The sequence below is a fragment of the Myxine glutinosa genome, chromosome 1 (assembly GCF_964187855.1).
Source record: "Myxine glutinosa chromosome 1, kmMyxGlut1.1, whole genome shotgun sequence".
In the NCBI taxonomy this organism is placed as follows: Eukaryota; Metazoa; Chordata; class Myxini; order Myxiniformes; family Myxinidae; genus Myxine; species Myxine glutinosa.
Genome location: NC_136261.1, coordinates 271,366,051 through 271,386,890, shown reverse-complemented (window position 1 = coordinate 271,386,890; position 20,840 = coordinate 271,366,051). Strand labels below are relative to the sequence as shown.

Sequence of the window (20,840 nt, the reverse complement as noted above, 5' to 3'; positions counted from 1 at the left end):
GTTGCAGGATGTGCAGTGCCGCTGCAGTGATTTGATGAGCTCTTCTTGTGCGGGTGACGTGGGCAGCTCGCAGGAAGGAGTCGGCCGTCCCTGGCGTTGCAATCTCAGCTTGCAAATCTGCAAAATCTGCAAATCTTGCAAAAATCAAATCTCTGAATCTGAGATGGCCCAATATCCAGATCTTTTCATAATATGATAGTCTACTAGTGTGCCAAATTTGGTGCTTTCCTCACAAAATGCACAATTGTTATGCTATATTTAGCTTAGCTGCCGGACTATTACTAAAACAACAGACCAGTAAGTAGGTATACTTTAAATATCAATTTCAGCACTACCAGGACCAAAAGGCAAATGGAAGCATCAGATATTCAGTAGTCATCACGAACCCACCTATCTTATTTACATGGTCAGCCACTGGAAGAGGTTCAGTCTCTTGAACTTTAAGGGCTCAGCATCAGCCATGACCTCTTCTGGGCCAACCACATAGTAATTATGCTGGCCTGCAAAATCAATCGCAGACTGGGCATCCTCCATCAATCCAAGTGTTTCTATGGAAAATCAGAGCTACTCACAGTCTATCTCTTTGTACATAGCACAATGGAGCAATGCTCTCCCCTATGGGCTCACATGTGTCTCTCCTGGAATCTGTAGAATCTAAAGCTCGTATAATTATTGGAATCTTCAACGATGACATTGAAATTGAAGCACCCTCTTCAATCTCATCGTTGGATCTTCAGCCTTGTAACGACCAATGGTGGGGGCCTTGGACCCCCGTGCTCTGTCTGTACTCTGTCCCCCAAGTAATCCTGCAGGACACACAAGATCTGCCAGCAACCCTCTTCTGGTGAAACTGCCAAAATCAAGACTCTCTGCTCACCTTCACTCTTTCATTCCTCTTTTTCTACCACATCTGGAACAAACTCCCTCACTCTCTTCAATCCCACTCCTCCCTCCAGGTTTTCAAAACAGCTGTTCACCACCATCTCTTATCTTCCCCCATCCAAAACCTTGATCTTTTCTACCCCGTTAATCCACCCCAAATCCACCTCCTTCAAATTCCGTTTTCTTTCCTGAAAGTCCCTGTCGTGTCCATCTTGTTTATCCCGTGCACCCCACCCCAACCCTCTCCCTTCCACTGATCTCCCTGTGGTCTCTAATGGTGTTGTGCTTCCCTCCCCCCCACCCCCCATCCCCTCCTTGTCTCCTGCTCCTTTTACTATATGTTCTTTGTGTTAACTCTTGCATGAGCCTCGACTTGGAATACCCCCAAAAAAGGTCTGTTGCTTTCACATCACAGGCAGGTCCTGGTCTCTGTCTTTTTATCACCTCTTCCCTGATATTGCTCCCTCTACTCTTTCAGTCATCTTACCCTCCTGAACAACTCCAGGATGCATGCATTCTTCCAGTAACCCCTGCATGGTTAATCTTCCTAATTTTAGGCTGACCTCATCTCTTTTGTTCCTCACTTCTGTCTACGGTATTACCTTCCAGAAGCTGTTCTTTCCCATTCTCTGGGCTCTTTCTCTTTCTCTCTCTCTCTCTTTCTCTTTCTCTTTCTCTTTGTCTTTCTCTTTCTCTCTCTCTTTCTCTCTTTCTCTCTCTCTTTCTCTCTCTTTCTCTCTCTCTTTCTCTTTCTCTTTCTCTCTCTCTTTCTCTCTCTTTCTCTTTCTCTTTCTCTCTCTTTCTCTTTCTCTCTCGCCATTTATTCCCTTGTATTTACACATTCCCCAATTTAGGGGCTGTTTGTGCCCAATTGTTACTCCACTGCCCCCACTGTCAATTCAACCTTGCTCTGACATGAACCATGCTCTGGTACAGAAAAAGTGCAAAAATATAAATTGCACAAACTCAAAAAAGGGCTATAGTACTGCCCTAAAAAAACAATACAACCGATAATTAGTTACAGTACTAAAATAAGCGAGTAAACATAATTTAATACTGTATAAATGTGGAAAAAGAAGGAAAAATAAGAATTTCAAGTTCTATACAATAACTTGAGGATTTAACAGTATAAAATATGCCCAAAGATATTTTACATCACGAGACTGAAGAGGGAGGTTTTCACTTCCAAAAATGATGGAAATGTACAGTGCAGCACCACAATAACAGCCGAAGAATGACAGACAGTTAAACGTTCCTCCTCCGAGTATGATCAACCTTTTTAATATAGGAAGAATCCTTGGAAGATCTTGAACATAGAGGATCTTACGAGACATCAGTGCACTTTTACATAAATTATAAGGGCATTTGTAGAAAATGTCCAAATCAGCGCAGTCTTTGCGATTTTTCCCAGTGATCTCAGCATTATAAAATCTATGCTCAGATGGGAATTTTCCAATGACCAAACGAGCTGATGAAAAAATGTAAATGCTAATTCCAGCGCAAAGCTAGCGGTTTTCATTGGCAGCACAAGAGAAAAAAAAGAAAAAAATGAAAACGGTTGGAGTTATCCACGGTGACCGATTACAAGGTGCTGACATTGTGGGCTTTACCCTTTAAGCTCATTTGCTCTGACAAAGGGTAAAGCCCGGAACGTCAACACTTCGTAATCGTACATGGCGGATAACTCTAAGAATTGCATTCTTATATTTAGATACAGTTTACAGGCCAACACGGAATATAAAACTTCTTAATCATTCTACAGAATAAAAAAAAGCACTCATTGTGACTGTCTTATTTGGTTAAGTTATGAAACAGCTGTTTCAGCTTCTTTAGGGGATCGGACATTCACCTTCACTTGGACACGAGTCTACAAATGGAATGAAGCTGTGACCTGGAACCACAGGTGAAACCTCCACCATGATAATGGTTCCACACTGCACAGAATCTCCAGAAGATTCAGAAAAGGATGCTTATTTCATTTTGGGCACACTTTACACATCATTCAAGACAAACAAAGCTGCTTAGCTGTACACAAGACTTGATCCATGGGGAAAACTTGGCACCAAACATCCTTGGGAAAAAACTCACCCTCAGCCAGTATCTGTCTTCACTGTCCATTATTTCTCATTTCGGCACAGACTCATCAGCGGATCTGTCACAAAGCTCCCTGCAGACTTGTCTAAAGCTGTGCTTCCCAGTAATCTCTCTATTACCGCCTTCACACCACCAGGGATTTTAAAGTCTGGCTCAGAGTGCATGTCCACTGGTGCTTTCAGGCCAAGCTTAAGCCAAGCCCGACTGGGGTAGTTATCTGATACAGTGCTTGAAATGTTACACACCATGGATCATCAAACCCAAGTGAAATTCATCTTGTTTAATATTGCTGGGCTAAAATTCTGCTTGAGGCAAAGCAACCCCTTCAAGATGCACATATATGATGCCCATTTGAAGATGCCTGGCCTGGAAGAAGCATCGTTTGAACTGACGTTTACAGATGTGGTGATGCCAAGTCTGACCCATTGACCTAAAGTATTTACACTTTGCTGATCATTTGCCTGTCATGCCAATTCTGACCCACTTTTGCTGATAATTTGCCAGTCATGCCAAGTCTGGCCCACTTTTGCTGATCATTTGCCAGTCATGCCAATTCTGACCCACTTTTGCTGATCATTTGCCAGTCATGTCAAGTCTGGCCCACTTTTGCTGATCGTTTACCAGTCCTGTCAAGTCTGGCCCACTTTTGCTGATCGTTTACCAGTCATGCCAAGTCTGACCCACTTTTGCTGATCATTTGCCAGTCATGCCAAGTCTGGCCCACTTTTGCTGATCATTTGCCAGTCATGCCAAGTCTAACCCACTTTTGCTGATCGTTTACCAGTCATGCCAAGGCTGACCCACTTTTGCTGATCGTTTACCAGTCATGTCAGGTCTGCCCCACTTTTGCTGATCGTTTACCAGTCATGCCAAGGCTGACCCACTTTTGCTGATCGTTTACCAGTCATGTCAGGTCTGCCCCACTTTTGCTGATCGTTTACCAGTCATGCCAAGTCTGACCCACTGACGCAATGTATTTATGCTTTGCTGATGTTTGACAGTCTTACCAAGTCTGACCCACTGACCCAATGTATTTAAGCTTTGCTGATGGTTTGACAGTCTGGCCAAGTCTGTTTCACTGACCCAATGTATTTACGCTTTGCTGATCGTTTGACAGTCATGCCAGGTCTGACCCACTGACCCAATGTATTTACGCTTTGCTGATCGTTTGACAGTCTTACCAAGTCTGACCCACTGACTCAATGTATTTTAGCTTTGCTGATCGTTTGACAGTCATGCCAAGTCTGACCCACTGACCCAATGTATTTAAGCTTTGCTGATCATTTGACAGTCTTGCCAAGTCTGACCCACTGACCCAATGTATTTAAGCTTTGCTGATCGTTTGACTGTCTGGCCAAGTCTGACCCACTGACCCAATGTATTTATGCTTTGCTGATCGTTTGACTGTCTGGCCAAGTCTGACCCACTGACCCAATGTATTTACGCTTTGCTGATCGTTTCACAGTCTGGCCAAGTCAGACCCACTGACCCAATGTATTTACGCTTTGCTGATCGTTTGACAGTCTGGCCAAGTCTGACCCACTGACCCAATGTATTTACGCTTTTCTGATCGTTTGACTGTCTGGCCAAGTCTGACCCACTGACCCAATATATTTACGCTTTGCTGATCATTTGCCAGTCTGGCCAAGTCTGACCCACTGACCCAATGTATTTACGCTTTGCTGATCGTTTGACTGTCTGACCCACTGACCCAATGTATTTACGCTTTGCTGATCATTTGACAGTCTGGCCAAGTCTGACCCACTGACCCAATGTATTTACGCTTTGCTGATTGTTTGACAGTCTGGCCAAGTCTGACCCACTGACCCAATGTATTTACGCTTTGCTGATCGTTTGACAGTCTGGCCAAGTCTGACCCACTGACCCAATGTATTTACGCTTTGCTGATCATTTGCCAGTCTGGCCAAGTCTGACCCACTGACCCAATGTGTTTACGCTTTGCTAATCATTTGCCAGTCATGATCCGAGGTGGAAGGACGTGTCCCCTCCCTCATCTATGGGAATGAATGGTCTTGCTTACGTGATCTATGGGGGATGGGTTCACGTGTGTTTTTTCTTCCCCTAACACCGATTCAAATCATGAGTGTATAAAGCTTTGAAGACTGAAGGGTAGAGGGAGCTATGATGCCGGGCAGACATCATGTTCGTCTCTCCTATCATATACTACTCACAATAAGTTAGGGATATTGGCAGGTTCTTCGGTGTGGTTGATTTTGTGTATTAATTATGTTGAAAAAAGTTGTTGGTCCTAATTCTCTGGTTATTAATGAGTGTGAAAAAACACAGCATTCTTGATTTCAATACCCTAACCCAAACCCCTATAAAAAAAAATAAACCCACTCCCACAATATCCCTAACTTATTGTGAGTAGTGTATGTGCACACAGATAGTAGTTTTTCTCTGTTAATATATGCTTTTAATAAAGTGATTCAATGGACCTTTGAGCCGGTGGTCTTTAGGGATAAGACTCTTGATTTCCCTCCACAGAGTGGAGGAGAAAGTGGATAAGGACCATGTAAGCAAACAAGATGAGTGAGGGTAAAGGAGATTTAAATAGACATTCAGCGCAAGGCTGGAGAAAGAGAAAAAAGCCAAGAGTATTATATATGATATGACAATAGACCGCCATCTTGAAGGAACATCGGAAAGACCAAGAATGGACAGAAATAAGGTGATGATTGTTTCAAAAGAATGTCGTTGACAAGAAAGCTTGGATTAAAACGTGAAAACTAGAAGTAGGTTCATGGGTGAACTTGTGTGCCTGATGGGATTATCAAGAAGCAAAGGATTTCAAAGAGCATGAAGAGCTGCAATTCCATGAGTTAAGAGAGTATAATATGACAAAGCTGCTAACCAATCTGTGGTAAGACCGGGGCAGGCCTCCATGTGTGCCTCGGACTCCTGAAACATTTCAGAAATTCTCAAAACTTCAGATTATACTGAATGTCAGACCTTTTATACTGAGGTGTCTCCACAGTTCATTGATTAAAAGGCTATCAACTACACTTTTCGATGGCCTTGATTTGTCAATTTTTCTCGACTCATCGTAATTCCAGCGCTAAGCGAAACCATCCAAGTGCATTGAGAATGAAGAAGCGATGTTTCGAAATCAAGCATTCCTATCTGAAATACAGTTAATTCCCACATCACTATTTCATCCATGCTGATCATAGCGCCCAGGTAATGACACATCTATATTGTAAAAGGAGCCGTGTCTGTCTGTCTAGTTGTTTGATTGTTGCATTATAACTTGAAAACGGATTTACGGATTTCAATAAATCCAACTATGGTGGATTCATAGAACTCCTGTGAAGCAAAACGCCAAAGCAATTATACGGGTACATGGGCACACATGTCGAAACAGCAAACACCAACTTGCGACGCTGGATATCGCTACAAGGAGGGCAGGATCCCCCAGATATATATATATATATATATTGTTATGGTTTTGCAATAAAGAAACCCCCTCTAGTTAATTACATGCCAACATGTAGCCTGCATTAGTCAGTTATTTCTTATTAAATGGAAAGATTAGCTCCCTTCCCATTGTGTAGTAATTAAAGCGGATATGCGTTGAGTTAGGCAGGATTCCAACCCCCTCGTATGGTTGAATGAAGACGTTAGTTCGTGGGAGGGGAAGAACAGTCCACATGATTAACCGCGACAGTGGTAGGCGGGGCATAAAACCTTCCAAAAGTAGGCGGGGCATAAAACCTTCCAAAAGTAGGCGGGGCATAAAACCTTCCAAAAGGAAGCGGGGAATGAAACCTTCCAGGGGTGAGGTGGGGCGCAATGACTGCATGTGACTAGCAGTGACCAATGGTAGGTCGTGGAACCTTTCCGAAGGAGGTGGAGGGGAATGACCGCACGTGACCAACCTCGGCCAATGGGAGGCCGTGGAACCGTCTAGAAGGACATTCCACCCAATAAAGGTCCGAGCCGATCGTCATTTAGGCTCTCTCTCCTCGTTCGTCCTTCAAGCTGGCTGGCCTAGGTGCTGGTTCGGCCATGCTGTGCTTCTCCTTCGTCCTTGAGCTGGTTCTTTATCCGTGCTGCGCTTCTCCTTCGTCCTCGAGCTTGTTCGTCGTCCGTGCTGACCTGACCTTCAAGCGGCGAATCATCCTCCGTGCGATCCTCCTTCGTGCTGTGTGCCGGATTGAACTGTACGCCACGCACAGGAACTGCAGGACCCAAGTCATCATCGGCCCGGCACCGGTATGAGTCTAACCGGTGTGTGATTCACCCCATGTGAGTGTGCCAGGTGCCTATGTTAGGATTAGGTAGGTAAGAATTGTTGTCTGCTTCTCGTCCTTTTTTCTGTGCTATTGTAAATAAAAGACGTGAAGATTTCGATTCCTTTCGACCTGCTCATGTGCGTCCTTTAATCAGTTGGTCCAGCATTGTTCGAACCGAATTCGGCTGCTTGATTAGGTCCGCAGATCACGCAGTATAAAACCGCGATTCACACCACGCAATCCGCTCGGCGCACTTGATTGGGAAAAAGGTGTGGAATCGCGAGCGACGAAATGCATGTGATAGGCACTAGAATGGACGCGATGAGCAAGAAAATGAAACGTGAGATGGGTGAAGCGATCGCAAGGAAATGGCACCTGTTCGGGAAGAGTTGAAGGAGAGCAAGGCCAGACTGGTGGGAGGGGTGTGGAATGTGAAGGTGGTCCAAGAGGTACAGGGGGTAGAAGGACTGACTATAGGCCAAATGAATGAAACAAACAGATTAAGGAAAACACCGACACAATAAAATAATTGAAAAAATACACAGAGGAAACCAAGGGGGAGCTGGAAGCCATAAAGAGGGAGTGAAGAACGCGGCATGATGAGGTGACAAAGACCATGAAAGACATGGGCGAAGTAATGGAGGGAAAGGAACGGGCGATGAGTGAACACAAACATAATGGAACATTAAATGTGTGGAAGTTGGACTTCTGGATTTCAGAGTTGATTGAAATGTTTAATCTGTCCTTATAAGTGAGTTATCACTTGTACCCAGTGCTAACCTGTTCGTACTCTTCTCATTGCAGGAAGACACAGAAACATGAGTGTTGTTTTGTAAAACTAATTATGATGCACAGCTGTATTATATAATCTTTAGAAATATGGAATGCTAATAAAGGTGAAGCTATATTTAATGACAATACTGTGAGTAATCTGCATTATGAACTATAGAACTTGTGTATTCATCATGCTTAAAAATAATGAGGTGGAGAGACCACAAACACTATAAAAAAGACCCAATACCGTAAAATGGGGTGAATAGGGACAGCAAGGCGAATAGGGACACAAACAGAAAAAAAGTTCGGAAACCTTTTTCGCTGAAAATTGATAACCATACTGATTTGTTGATATTTGGGTTGAAAGTGTTCTCTTGTTTTTTTAAAAAGCAACTTATAGTCCCTATTAACCCCATATATGGGTTAAATAGGAATAAATAGGATTTTTATGGCTGTCCCTATTCTATTCATCCCGTTTTACGGGTGAATAGGGACAGTCACTAATACAAAAATAATAATAATCAAAAAACAATCCTGAGTTTCCAACGTGTTGCTAAATTATTGATAGCTCAGATGGATGCACATAATATACAACAACACAACAACAACAGGCATTTTAAGGCCATTTTCCCTGCAAGAGCGGGGGTTAGCCTTGCGGTCCCCATGACAATGTTCTTCATTTTGCCCTATTTTCTGCATCTCCCCTTGTTAACCCCCTTGCCCGCATTTCTTCTTCGACCATCTTTAGCCAAGTCTTTCTCGGTCTTCCTCGTCTTCCTCGGTCTTCCCCGTTATTATGGATGCACATAATATGCACCCATAATATAAACCACGGTGCCAATGAAAAAAAATATGGGATAAAAAGTTTCTCTAAACTGTCCCTATTTCTTGATTATTTTTTTTGGTATTAGTGACTGTCCCTATTCACCTTGCTCAACTCAGCTCCATCTGCTGCGTGTTTGTAGCTTTGCCAAGGCAAGAACAAACCCTGGGAAGTGATGCAATGATATTTATCATGAAATATAATATACAGTCATGTGAAAAAGTAAGTACAACCCATGTAAAGTTTTGACTTTTTCAACATATTTCAACATACAGCTATTTGATCTTCATTTCAACAATATTGATAGATAAAGGTGATATAATATAACAAATATCATGAAACATTTACATATATATGTGTGTGTATACAGATATACATTATATATATATATATATATACATATATACCGTACCGAATACGTACCACAGACAGTTTGATCAAAAGAAAGAACAGATGGGGAGGGTGAAAAAATATTTTTATTTTGGTCTTCCTCTTAGTTTGTTGTATATTATTCGCAATTCAGCATCTAAAAAGGCTGTGACAAATATCTTATTAGTACCGTCCTAGCTCCCTGAGTGGATAGCTCGTTCGGTATCGACACACCGCCTCATTGTATTTTTCCCCATTCATAAAATCCTCTTTTTATTTTCTTTTTTTTTGCAATTACATAAAGACTGACATTCCCGTCAGCGAAGCAACAGGTCATATATTATATTCCGAATAAAAATGTCACTGATCAAACATGCACAAGTTTCGTGGAGTACATCTGCACATTCCGTGGAACTGCAGAAAGAAAGGGAAATGTGTTTACACCAAACACTGCTGGGAGTCTCGATTTGTCTCTGGCAAAGAAAATTTGACTTAAAGTGCATAATCAATTTTGGCCTGTCTTCATGTTGGCCTTAATGAGTGCACAAAGACATTGCTAATAACCTGGAGCAGACAAAGCTTAGCATATAAATATGGCCACAACTAATTTGCCACGCTGAAATTTTTTTCATCAAGTGATCCTGCCTAATGAGCCATCTCTTGGCTGCAAACACAGTCATGCTGGGAAATTCATTCGAAGGAAAGAATGTGTTCCTTATTTTAAACTGTGAAAATGCACCATTACATGACATTCTAGTTTCAAGTCCTGCTGCCCACTCACTTCTCCATGGGTCATGAGTTCTGCCAGAAACCCTTTCCTTGTTAATTCCCTCCTACTCTCCTCTCCGACATCTAAACGCAACTCACCTCGATGCTTTCAACACCTTAAATTCTCGCCTGTGGAACTTACTTCATGAGTCATTTATCGAGGTCCTCCCTACAGTATTTCAACTTTGGTGCCCACCATCACATCAATATCCTTTCCATTTCCACGACTGAGTGATCCACTCTCTGAGATAATAATAACTCGAACTTCCACTTTATAACTGCTGGCAGTGATGACCGGGTACCACAAGACATCTCGCTTTGATACAATCCTGCTTTGATCGGTCACACATGACATGACACATGACGTCTTCTTAAATAAACCTGAATTCAGTATTGGATTTTAAATACTTTAAAAATATATGATGTGTCCTCGGGATCTTTTGAGTCTTCGGGGTCTTTTTGGTCTTCGGAGTCCTCTGGGACCTCTGGCTCTTTTCGTTCCTTGGGATCTTTTGGGTCCTCGGGGTCTTTTGAGTCCTCGGGGTATTTTGGGTCTTCACAGTCTTTGGGGGTTTTGGGCCTTCGGGATATTTTGGGTAGTCTGGGTCTTTTGGTTCCTCAGGGTCTTTTGCGCAGTCTGGTATTTTGGGTCCTTGGGATCCTTTGGAGTCCTCGGGGTCTTTGGAGTCCTCAGGATCTTTTGGTTCCCTTTGGGTATCTTGCGTCTTCAGAGTCCTCATTGTCATATCTCAGGGTCTTTTGGGTCTTCAGGGTATTATGTGTTTTTTGAGTCCTCGTGGTCTTTTGGTTGTTTTGGGTCTTCAGGGTCCTCTGGTTATTTGTGGTATTTTCAGGTCTTCATAGTATTTTGGGGTCTTGGTGGTCTTAATGGCCTTAGGGTCTCAAAGGTTCTTCAATGGTCTAAGGGGTCTCAGCAGTCCAAATGGTCAAAAGGTACATTGCGATAGCACATAATTAATAGACTACCTAATTAATAGACAGGATGGCACCGAGTTCAAATAGTAAGTAATTCATAGATGTATTGAAAAGTCACACGACAGGAGAAGATAACATTGTGGAGTTTCTTCAAAAAATAAAAAATTCTGGCTGCCAGTCCGTGCGCCCGATCATGTTGAAATTTGAAACACATATTGTCTTTTATTTTATTTTATTTTATTTTATTTTTTTGGAATACAGGATCGAGGCTGGTGAAAGAGCTAACATTTATCACACAAAACATCAAACAGACACATGAAACATATAATAAGGGGAGCGATAGACAAGATGGGGAGAGAAGGGGAAGCACACAAACACAACATTTGAGGGGAAACAACAACAAGGAGAAACACACAAACACAACTTTGATGACTACTTCATAATTTTGAAGTAACAGGTGACCTATGACGTCATACTTATCATTTAAAAATTCTACAGGAGGAGGCACCCCAATGGTGAAAAATTTGTGTCCATTGGACCAAACCTGGTGTTGGTGTTGGCTTAGCGGTTAGGGTGCCAGCTTGGGATCCTCGGATCCTGGGTTCGAATCCCGGTCGATCGCTGAATTAACGCCAAGGGGTTGACTCAGCCTGTCATCCTTCCGAGGTCGATAAATTTGAGTACCAGCTTGCTGGGATGAATGATCACGGTGTGTACCCCGATTTAGAATAGGTACACCGTATCCCTGCACATCGTAAGAGCGTGACCAAGGGTTGGCGTCAGGAAGGGCATCCGGCCATAAAAACATTGCCTCAAAACAGGGAACCATGATTGTCATGGGGCCCGCAAGGCTAACCCCCGCTCTAGCGGGGAAAATGGCCTTAAAACGATCATTCATATTCATTCGATATTGGACCAACGGTTGCAGAGAAAATGAATTTTAAAGGGAGTAAATAAAGGAATAAATGTTTTTTAAAGACAATAAACCTGAAAAACCAAGGCAGAAAAAAAACAAGAATAATCCGAACAAAATAAATAGGGTACCACAGCCTGAACGGCATGAAAGGCATGTGGTACCAAAATAATATGAGTTCCCTTACAAGGAATTCCAACACAGGAGAATGCCATTAGCCTCATTAAGCCTGAGCTAGTTTTGCCAACCGATGGTTGTTTGTCCGTGCTCTATATTTTTTAAACTCCTCAACATCAAGCAAGGACGCAGCATATACCATATTTTAAACTCTCAGGTATGACCTTAGCCGGGTTCAAACCGTCGACCTCTCAGATTCAGAACGGGCGCTTTAACCTTTACACCACCGAGTTGGGTTGAAATGCAATTGTCACCCTTCTCCTGCAAGAGTGTTTCCGCTCCCCTCCCACCCCATTTTGCTTCATCCATTAGCTCCTATACTGGTCTTCCATGAGCCACAATGCTTTTATAAAATAACAAAATAATAAAGTATAAAACGTGGTATTCCACTCTGGTTTACATTCATGTTGCATGAGCTATTCAAAAACTCTTACGAACAATATACTTAGGCCTACAACAGTCCAAGAAATACTAATGGTTTTTCCATTAGTTAAGTACAGTATATTCAAACGAGGAATTATAATACATATATACATATATATATATATATATACAGACTTGGCATTTAATATGGAATATATTTTTTTCATGACTTGGGTTTACTTTCTTAACGCAGTATATCAATCTGGTGAGTTTCTTTTACACTTTGGTGATTTATTTGTGAAAAGAACCATGTCACTGATTGTCTGTCACAGCAAGAAGTCAACAACAGGATTATATCACAGGTGGCGTGACAAAATGTACGGACAGGTACATTTGATGATTGGCTTCACAGTCGGGTATATAAGGGTTGTTGCGTTCTGTATTGGAAAACAACTGCTGCACGTCTACAAAAGTTATTGCCGCTTCCTCTGGAGATGGTCTGTCAACTCGACAATGCTGTTTGTCATGGAGTGGTGGCTTTACGAAATTCCGGCAGGAAACAGCGTGCTGTTGCTCGGCAGTATGGCATCACTCAAGGTCAGGTGTCAAAGATCCTGAAACGAAATGCTCAGAGGGGTGTCCCTACTACAATACCGAGGCCAGGACGTCCCCGCAGAACCACAAGGAGGGATGATCGCCAGCTGCACCGGTTAGTCCGCAATGGCCGTACCAAGTCAGCTAATCGGCTTAGGGCTGAGTGGCAGCAACTGACAAATGTGCCTGTATCCAGAAGGCTAGTCGACCATCGACTGGTTCAAGCAGGCTATCGTGCCAGGCGTCCCCTGAGAAAGCCACGTCTGACCAGACAACACTGCCAGCACCGATTGCAGTGGGCCAGAGAGCACCGTCAATGGCAGCCAGGACACTGGAATCACGTGATCTTCAGTGACGAGTCTAGATTTCTGGTCTATCGTCAAGATGGCCACGTCCGAGTGCGCAGACAAGTGCATGAAGCCTACAACAAAGATTGTATAGTGCCAAGAGTCCAAGCTGGAGGTGGTGGGGTGACCGTTTGGGCTGCTTTTCATGCAGGGGGCAAAACTGACCTGGTTGTTCTGAATGGAAACCTGAACCAGTTCAAGTACAGGGCCATTCTGGAAGAAACATTGCTTCCATTTGCTCGTGCAGCCTTTCGAGGAAACTTTGTGTTCCAAGATGACAATGCACGGCCTCATCGTGCTCGCATGATCCAACACTTTCTTGCTGACCGTGGTGTAGAGCATATGGAGTGGCCTGCCATGTCCCCGGATATGAATCCTATAGAGAACTTGTGGGCAGAATTAACGCGGCAAATCGACCACTTGGACCAACAGCCGACCTCTGTGCGTGAATTGCAGCAGGCTATTGTCACTGCATGGCAAGCGATTCCTGTCCAAACCTTGGAAAATCTCGTGAACAGCATGCCTCGACGTGTACGTGCTCTCCTGAATGCTCGTGGGGTTTACACGAAGTACTGAACTGTAATATTAATGTCCGTAATCCCAGTCGTAATTTAACTTTTGTTTTTGTTGAAAAAAAAATTGGCTAATGTGCAAAATAAAGAGATACTTCTGGAAAACGCACAGAAGTTTAACACAGTACTGTCCGTGAATTGAGTTCGATATCAGTTTACATCACTTTCAAGGATCAATTTATTTGTTTCGAAATGTCAAATGTGGTTTTTGTTTCTTTTAAAGGTCACGAACAAAATTTATAATAATTTCAACATAATTCCAATGAACTTTTGGTTCTAAGTCATCTTGAAAAGTAAGTTCACCCCCACAAAAAAAAGATTCCATATTAAATGCCAAGTCTGTATATATATATATATATATATATATATATATATATATATATATATATATATATATATATATATATATATATATATATATATATATATAATATGCAGTACATTGAAAGGTAAAAGCATTATGAGTATCTCATTCGGATAACTTTTTGAACATCTCATATAATCCTCACCGAAATGGTAAACCAATTAACAATTTCATAATTAAGGTTGATCATAAAATTCCTCAAATATCAGTTTTCAGAAAGTACATTAAAAAAAATCTACTTGAGTGATTTTTTGAGTCAGGTGTTGAATTTTGTCTAGCTTATGAGTTATATATGCTTTTTCCAGCAGATGGCAGCTTAGGTTGGCAATTTTGTGTGTGGTATATTGAAAAGAAAAATGCACATAACTTCTTGCACAGATTAATCTTCTTTTTTTTTTTTTTACAAGACTTTCATGTGTGTGGGCCTTGCGGTGTGGCATATATATACACATATATCATGCTGGACAACAACATTGGACATAATTGTACGTTTACATAAATTACATGGATATTCATAGACACACAAATCCACATTATATGGAATTTGAACGTGTGATCCCAGCATCACGAGTTGCATACAAAGATGGAAAGGTGAAACACAGAAATGCAAAGGGAAATTTAACAAAATAAAGAGGAAATTTGGCCAAATTAACATCAAAACCAAAATTATATAATATTTCAGAAGTTTCTATATTTTGACCAAACGTCTGCTGTCTCTTTCTTGTCCACTTTAATTCAAGAATATTGCGCCTTGACATCGTGATACAATTATACAGGTATTAATATGACTCATCTTGTTTTTTTTAAATCAACCTATGTATATAATTTTTATTCAGGTTGTATGTTGGTTGTAATACAGGGTGTTTATAAAGTCTCTATCTATTTATTTTCCCGTTATTTCTCTGAAATAGATCGAGACTTTATAAACACCCTGTGTAGATGGGTTAACAGCTGCAACCAAACTGTCTCTGCCAGAGCTTTGGGAAGCAGTGTAGGACAGGGATGTTTGGAGAAATCTGATCATAAATGTCACCAGAGGTCAGACACGACTTGACGGAACGAAACTGGATAACTATTGGTTGTAAACTAATGAATGGGTTTGTTTGTGGCCATTCAAGGGCTTTCATAACTTTTGCTTAATCTTATTTTAAAAAGTAAAAATTTTGCCAATTTACTGTAACCAAAGAAAGAACATTTTTTGCTATAATCCCTATTTCAATTATTTTCATCCAGGGAATGTAGGGTGTGGGGAGTTAAGGCAACTCTGTCCATCGAGCCTGGAATAAAACATAAAGCCGACATACATTTAATTACATTCATTTTGGAATTAAATTTCTAACATGATGGTTTCATGACCAAAGAGATGAGAACAAAGTTAATAGCAAATAATGTATATAAATGGAGCGAATATTCTATCCTACTTTAACAGGTTACCTCCGTTTAACTGCTGGAGCTTCTTCCGGTGAGATTTGCCCAGCATGTGAATCTGGGTCTGAGTCGCTGAGTTCAGCTGGATGCTACAAACTTCACAGAACGATGGTATTGCACGGGGAATTATTTCACCAGGACGACCTTGGGTCGCAGGGGCTGCATTTTCACAGTCACATCCACCCTCCCAACCGGTCTCCACAACCCCACTCATGTATTGCCATTCTTCATCGTCCCTATTAACTCTGGAATCATCCGGAAGTGGTAGGTTCCATGGATCACAAGGCAAGTTGGGAAATGTCCATCCATCAGCAAGAGGATGAGATGTGGCCGTCACATATGTGGTGTGCTCGGAGGATTGAAGTCGGCTGTCGTCATATCCATTCCCATCGTATGTCCCTTGCCTGGGCTCAGTTGAGGAAGTACTTGGGACATCACTGGGCAGCAGGTTTTCCAAGGGTTGTGTCTCACCAAATGGAATCTCCACAATTTTCATTTTCTGTGGGAACAGTGTTATATGATATTAGTTGCACAAATAGTTTGTAAGAATACAATGTTGGATGAACAAAAATATGCAGATGCTTTACAGAAAAGAAAACATCCATTGGAATTGGAATCCTCAAAGCAGCCATTTCTATATTTCTCCCAGACTCTGTTGCAACAAGTGTACTATCCATCCCCGACCTACCACATCCCTCACAAAAAAAAACAAAAAAAACATTTAAGGCCTGGCCTCGATATATACATATACATATATGTAGCGTATAGAGAGTGTGTACATAATGTATATATATATATATATATATATATATATATATATAGATATATATATATATATATATATATATATATATATATACTATATATATATATATATATATATATATATATATATATATATATATATATATATATATACACATATATATATATATATATATATATATATATGCAGTATATGAATGTGACTCCATCTGCTGAGTGTTTGTAGCTTTGCCAACGCAAGAACAAACCCTGGGAAGTGATGCAATTATATTTATCATAAAATACAATATATTGTTGTGGTTTTGAGAACCCACACAGGTAACATCGTTAAAGGTTAAAGGTTGCACCCCATAGCTAGGTCACCTTAGAACGTTAGTTATTTCTTAGTCTATGTGAGATAAGGCCATTCCCAATAGTTGCATCTGCGTTGTGTAAAACAAATAAGAGTAGGCCCCGTCAGTCTGCAGCCCTCCCTTCAATCGACGCCATTAAGCGCTGTCCTGTCTGCACCCCATTGCCCCTCGCAGTTTGTTACGCTTTGGCTGCCAGCAGCGTTTGCTGCTCTTGCTCGCTCAAACCAGCCCAAAGGCCACGAGGTAAGGCCCGAAAAGGGGGCGGAGCGCAAGGGTGGGGGTGTGGCCACGTCAAGCAGCCATCAAGGGCGGAGCCGGTAAGACCAACAACAAAGCAGGGCTCGCGTGAGATTGCCTGACAGGGTGTGGTTAGAGATTCGAGAGGGTTCGCTGGGCGTGGCAATAAAACCCTTCGCGCGAGGCCCCCCACCTCAGTTATGAGCCGGGGTCCTCTGCTGAATGAGTTTGAGGAGAGACGCGCTGTGGCAAGCATTTGGAAAGGATTGATTGCGCTTTACAAAGGGCTGGCAAAGGACTGCAGCGTTGTGAAGGACTTGTGAGGGGAGCCAAGCCTTGGCATTCGGGCAGAAGGACGTTGGTGGAAGGCGCTTCGGTAACGTCATTGGGGGAGCGGCGCATTGTACATAGCGATACCGGGAGCGCGTATAAAGGCGCCGGTACAAGTATTACATACGCAATATAATCGCCAGCTTACCGACCTTTCCCCGATATAATTGTCCGCCTCGCGCCTACGCCACGCGGAGAGCTGCCTGCCGTCTTCCACCACCTGCACGGTACGAGTCGGGGACCGGACGAGCTGTGGACGCCATCTTTGGACCTTCACCCCGACCATCTACATCCCCGTGTGAGTGAGTCTGAGAGTCAGTCTGAGTGTGAACGGGCCCATGTCCAGGGATAAGTATAAGACTGTATAAGGCTGCCCTGTGTATCTGCTTCTTCCTCTTCATTGTACATTGCTCTTTCTCTTCCTCTTCTTCCTGTGTAAATAGTTAATAAACCAATCTGTTCTTCCTGTCTTTCCTGATTTGACCGTCTTAGTGATTTCTCAATTGGGTAAGCGTGGCACGATTGACAACCGCTCGAATTGGGTTTAGTTCCCATTAACTGCCCGAATCGCGGCTCACTAATCGCTCGGCATGTCCACTAACACCGTGGTTCGGGTGGGGTTATTTCCTTGCTTCCCGGAAGGCGCTGGTACTTAGGTAATAGGATCAATTCGACCAACCACCCTATTCAGCGCTGACCGGAAGGAACGTGATAGCCCCGGGATCGCGTCGGCCAGTAAAAGGACAAGGGGATTAATCCCCCCTTGATAAGGGGAAGGCCGACGTAGGAGATCCGCAACAATATATATATATAATATATATATATATATATATATATATATATATAGTTTTTGTTTTTTACATTGATCTAACACTCTCCAAGTCATTCGTACATAAACTACATTCAGGACACACATCTGTGTAATTGAACATGAGTTACAAGGACATTAGTATACAATGAACAAATCAATGTTGGATTTGAACCTGTGGGTCCACAGGATAATGATCCATGGTCTCAGACAAGAACAACCAGGCCAACATTAATAGAATAAGGTGTGCAAGGGGTTGTCTGTCTATACAGCAAAGGCATGATGTGCTTGCCAAATGGTCTCCTCCTGGGGCTCCTTTTCTCTGTGTAACCCTGTACGTTCATATGCCATCTGCACTACTTACCCACACACTCCCAACTCTTATTTCATTCCTCTTCAATTTCCCTCAAACAAGTAAACAAATTACATCTATTCAGTTATCAAGTGCTGACTCAGAGTCAAAGGACGTATCTTGTTGTACACAAATCCAACGGCAATACTCGACCAACAGTAACTTGATGCTTGGCCTTTGTAGAAATATTGATATTTTACCTGTACCTGTACTCACAATTCTGTGCGCTTCAAAACACTATATTTTGAGGTGTGCCAAGAGCAAAGCTGACATTGACAAGAGTCTATTGCTCCATTATTATCTCTCCAAACCTGACTTTCACAGTTAGATAATAATATTGCCATCCTTTATACATTTTCTCCCTTTCCTCTTTTCATTATAATAATTCTGTTATTTTCCCCTGGAACTCCTCTTTCACTTTGGGAAACATGCCCTCTAGAGGCTGAAATGCACATCAACAGATTTCTGCATTTCGAAAGCACCAGTTTCTTTCAGTTCATTTAAAATTTGTAACCTCCAATTTGTACAGTGTATGAGGTTAAATAGTGGTATGCATTAAAATATGATCATCTGGTGTTACTTGTATGTAAGTAGACAGGATTGTCAAATTAGGCATGCTCGGTTGGACTCAAATGTTCACAAGTGCAAGCTCAAAATGGGAGGTTGTTGTCCTGCTTGAATGAGGCATTCTTGAAAATACATGCCACGTCGCAAATCACTTAATTTACAATTGGCTATTAAATCAGCATTTAAACCTGTCTTTTTTAGAATATTAATATGGAAGCGGATTAAGTTTGAGCAAGACTTGGGGGTCATACAATTATTTAACCCTTGCTAAGACACTTGCAGTTGAAGAACATTATATCTCACAGCTCAATACAAATTGCAGAGGGAATGTGGGTGAACCTGTGCATCACGCAATACGAGTCATGACTTTAATTAACTTCCTAATGACCCCACACATATCCAATGACTACAAAAAGACAGGGTAACATCATCAGTCAGGCCTTTTTCCTGAACTGCATTTTCCTTTTGTTAAAGTTTTGCAGAGCTCTAGTGCAGATGCCCAGTAGTCAACAGCTGAAACAGTACAATGATGAATCAAATGATGTGAATACTACATCACAAAGATTACACAAGGATGACGCATCTCAAGCTAAAATAATCTCACATCTAAAGGCCTTTCCTCAATCTCAAGAACACATGAACACATCTCAAGGCCTTTCCTCAATCTCAAGAACACATGAACACATCTCAAGGCCTTTCCTCAAAAATTAAATTTTCCAATGCCGTGTTTGGTACAAATTATGTTATTACTCTCATAAACACACCAACAGAAAGAGATTCTCACACACCACGCAAATGTCAAGAATACGTAACTTTTGAAATGACGTAATCCACCCCAGAATACTAGGTGCGCATGCGCAGAAACCCTTAGCAGAAATGGTCATAAGGGAAGGGAACGTATATCGTGCATGTCAGATAAGAATGGTTACATAAAATGGCCCACAAAGCTTATAAAATAAGTGAAAAATACTTTTCCAAGTACCAGAGAGAAAGGGGTGTAGCTCTCCCCAATTAAAGATTTGGAGAATTTTATGATCAACTCTCTCAAAAAGTTTTTTTTTATTTATACAACATCGAGGCTCGTGTAAGATCTAGCACATTAAACACACATTAGAACATAAAACACAAAAAACATAAACGGGCACATAAAACAATAAAGGGAGGGGGAGACAAGATGGGGAGAGAGAGGGAAGCACACAAGCACAATAGTAGAGAACAGGGACATCAGGAGATCTGTGGAAGGCAGAAGGCTTAGGGGGTGGGGGGGGTGGAAGGGGAGGGAAGGGGTACACGGTATAAAACAAATTGCATGAGAGAGAGCAACAAATTGACACTACGAGGAATTTCAGGAATGAAGTCGGAGATTGAAAGAGGTGGATTTGGGGTGTATTAACGGAGGTAGTAAAGATCAACGTTTGGATGGGGGAAGATAAGAGATGGTGGTGAACAGCTGTTTTGAAAAGCTGGAGGGAGGAGTGGGATTGAAGAGAGTGAGGGAGTTTGTTCCAGAGGCTGGAGAAAAGAGGAATGAAGGAGTGAAGGTGAGCAGAGAGTCTTGATTTTGGCAGTTTCACCAGAAGAGGGTTGCTGGCAGTTATTGTGCATCCTGCAGGAATATTTGGGGGACAGAGCACAAATAGAGCTGGGGGATCTAGGCCAGAGAGGAGTCGGTAGAAGACAGAAAGACCACCAATCTGCCTGCGGTGAGAGAGAGAAAGGCCCTCAGAATCAGCTTCATCGTGGGAGATACCAATGATCCTGAAAGCTT

At 42.1% G+C, this 20,840-nt stretch overlaps 1 protein-coding gene across 2 annotated transcripts in view; it reads right to left on the bottom strand.

The window, feature by feature from the left end:
* The window catches only part of LOC137437459 (zinc finger protein 385D), a 952,094-nt gene that overhangs the window by 608,904 nt on the left and 322,350 nt on the right, over window positions 1-20,840 (bottom strand). For both annotated transcript variants that reach the window (XM_068131805.2, XM_068131812.2), the window contains exon 2: window positions 15,667-16,159. In XM_068131805.2, coding sequence (XP_067987906.2) covers window positions 15,667-16,156 — 490 coding nt within the window. In that variant the 5' untranslated portion in view covers window positions 16,157-16,159. The remainder of the gene's footprint in view (window positions 1-15,666; window positions 16,160-20,840) is intronic.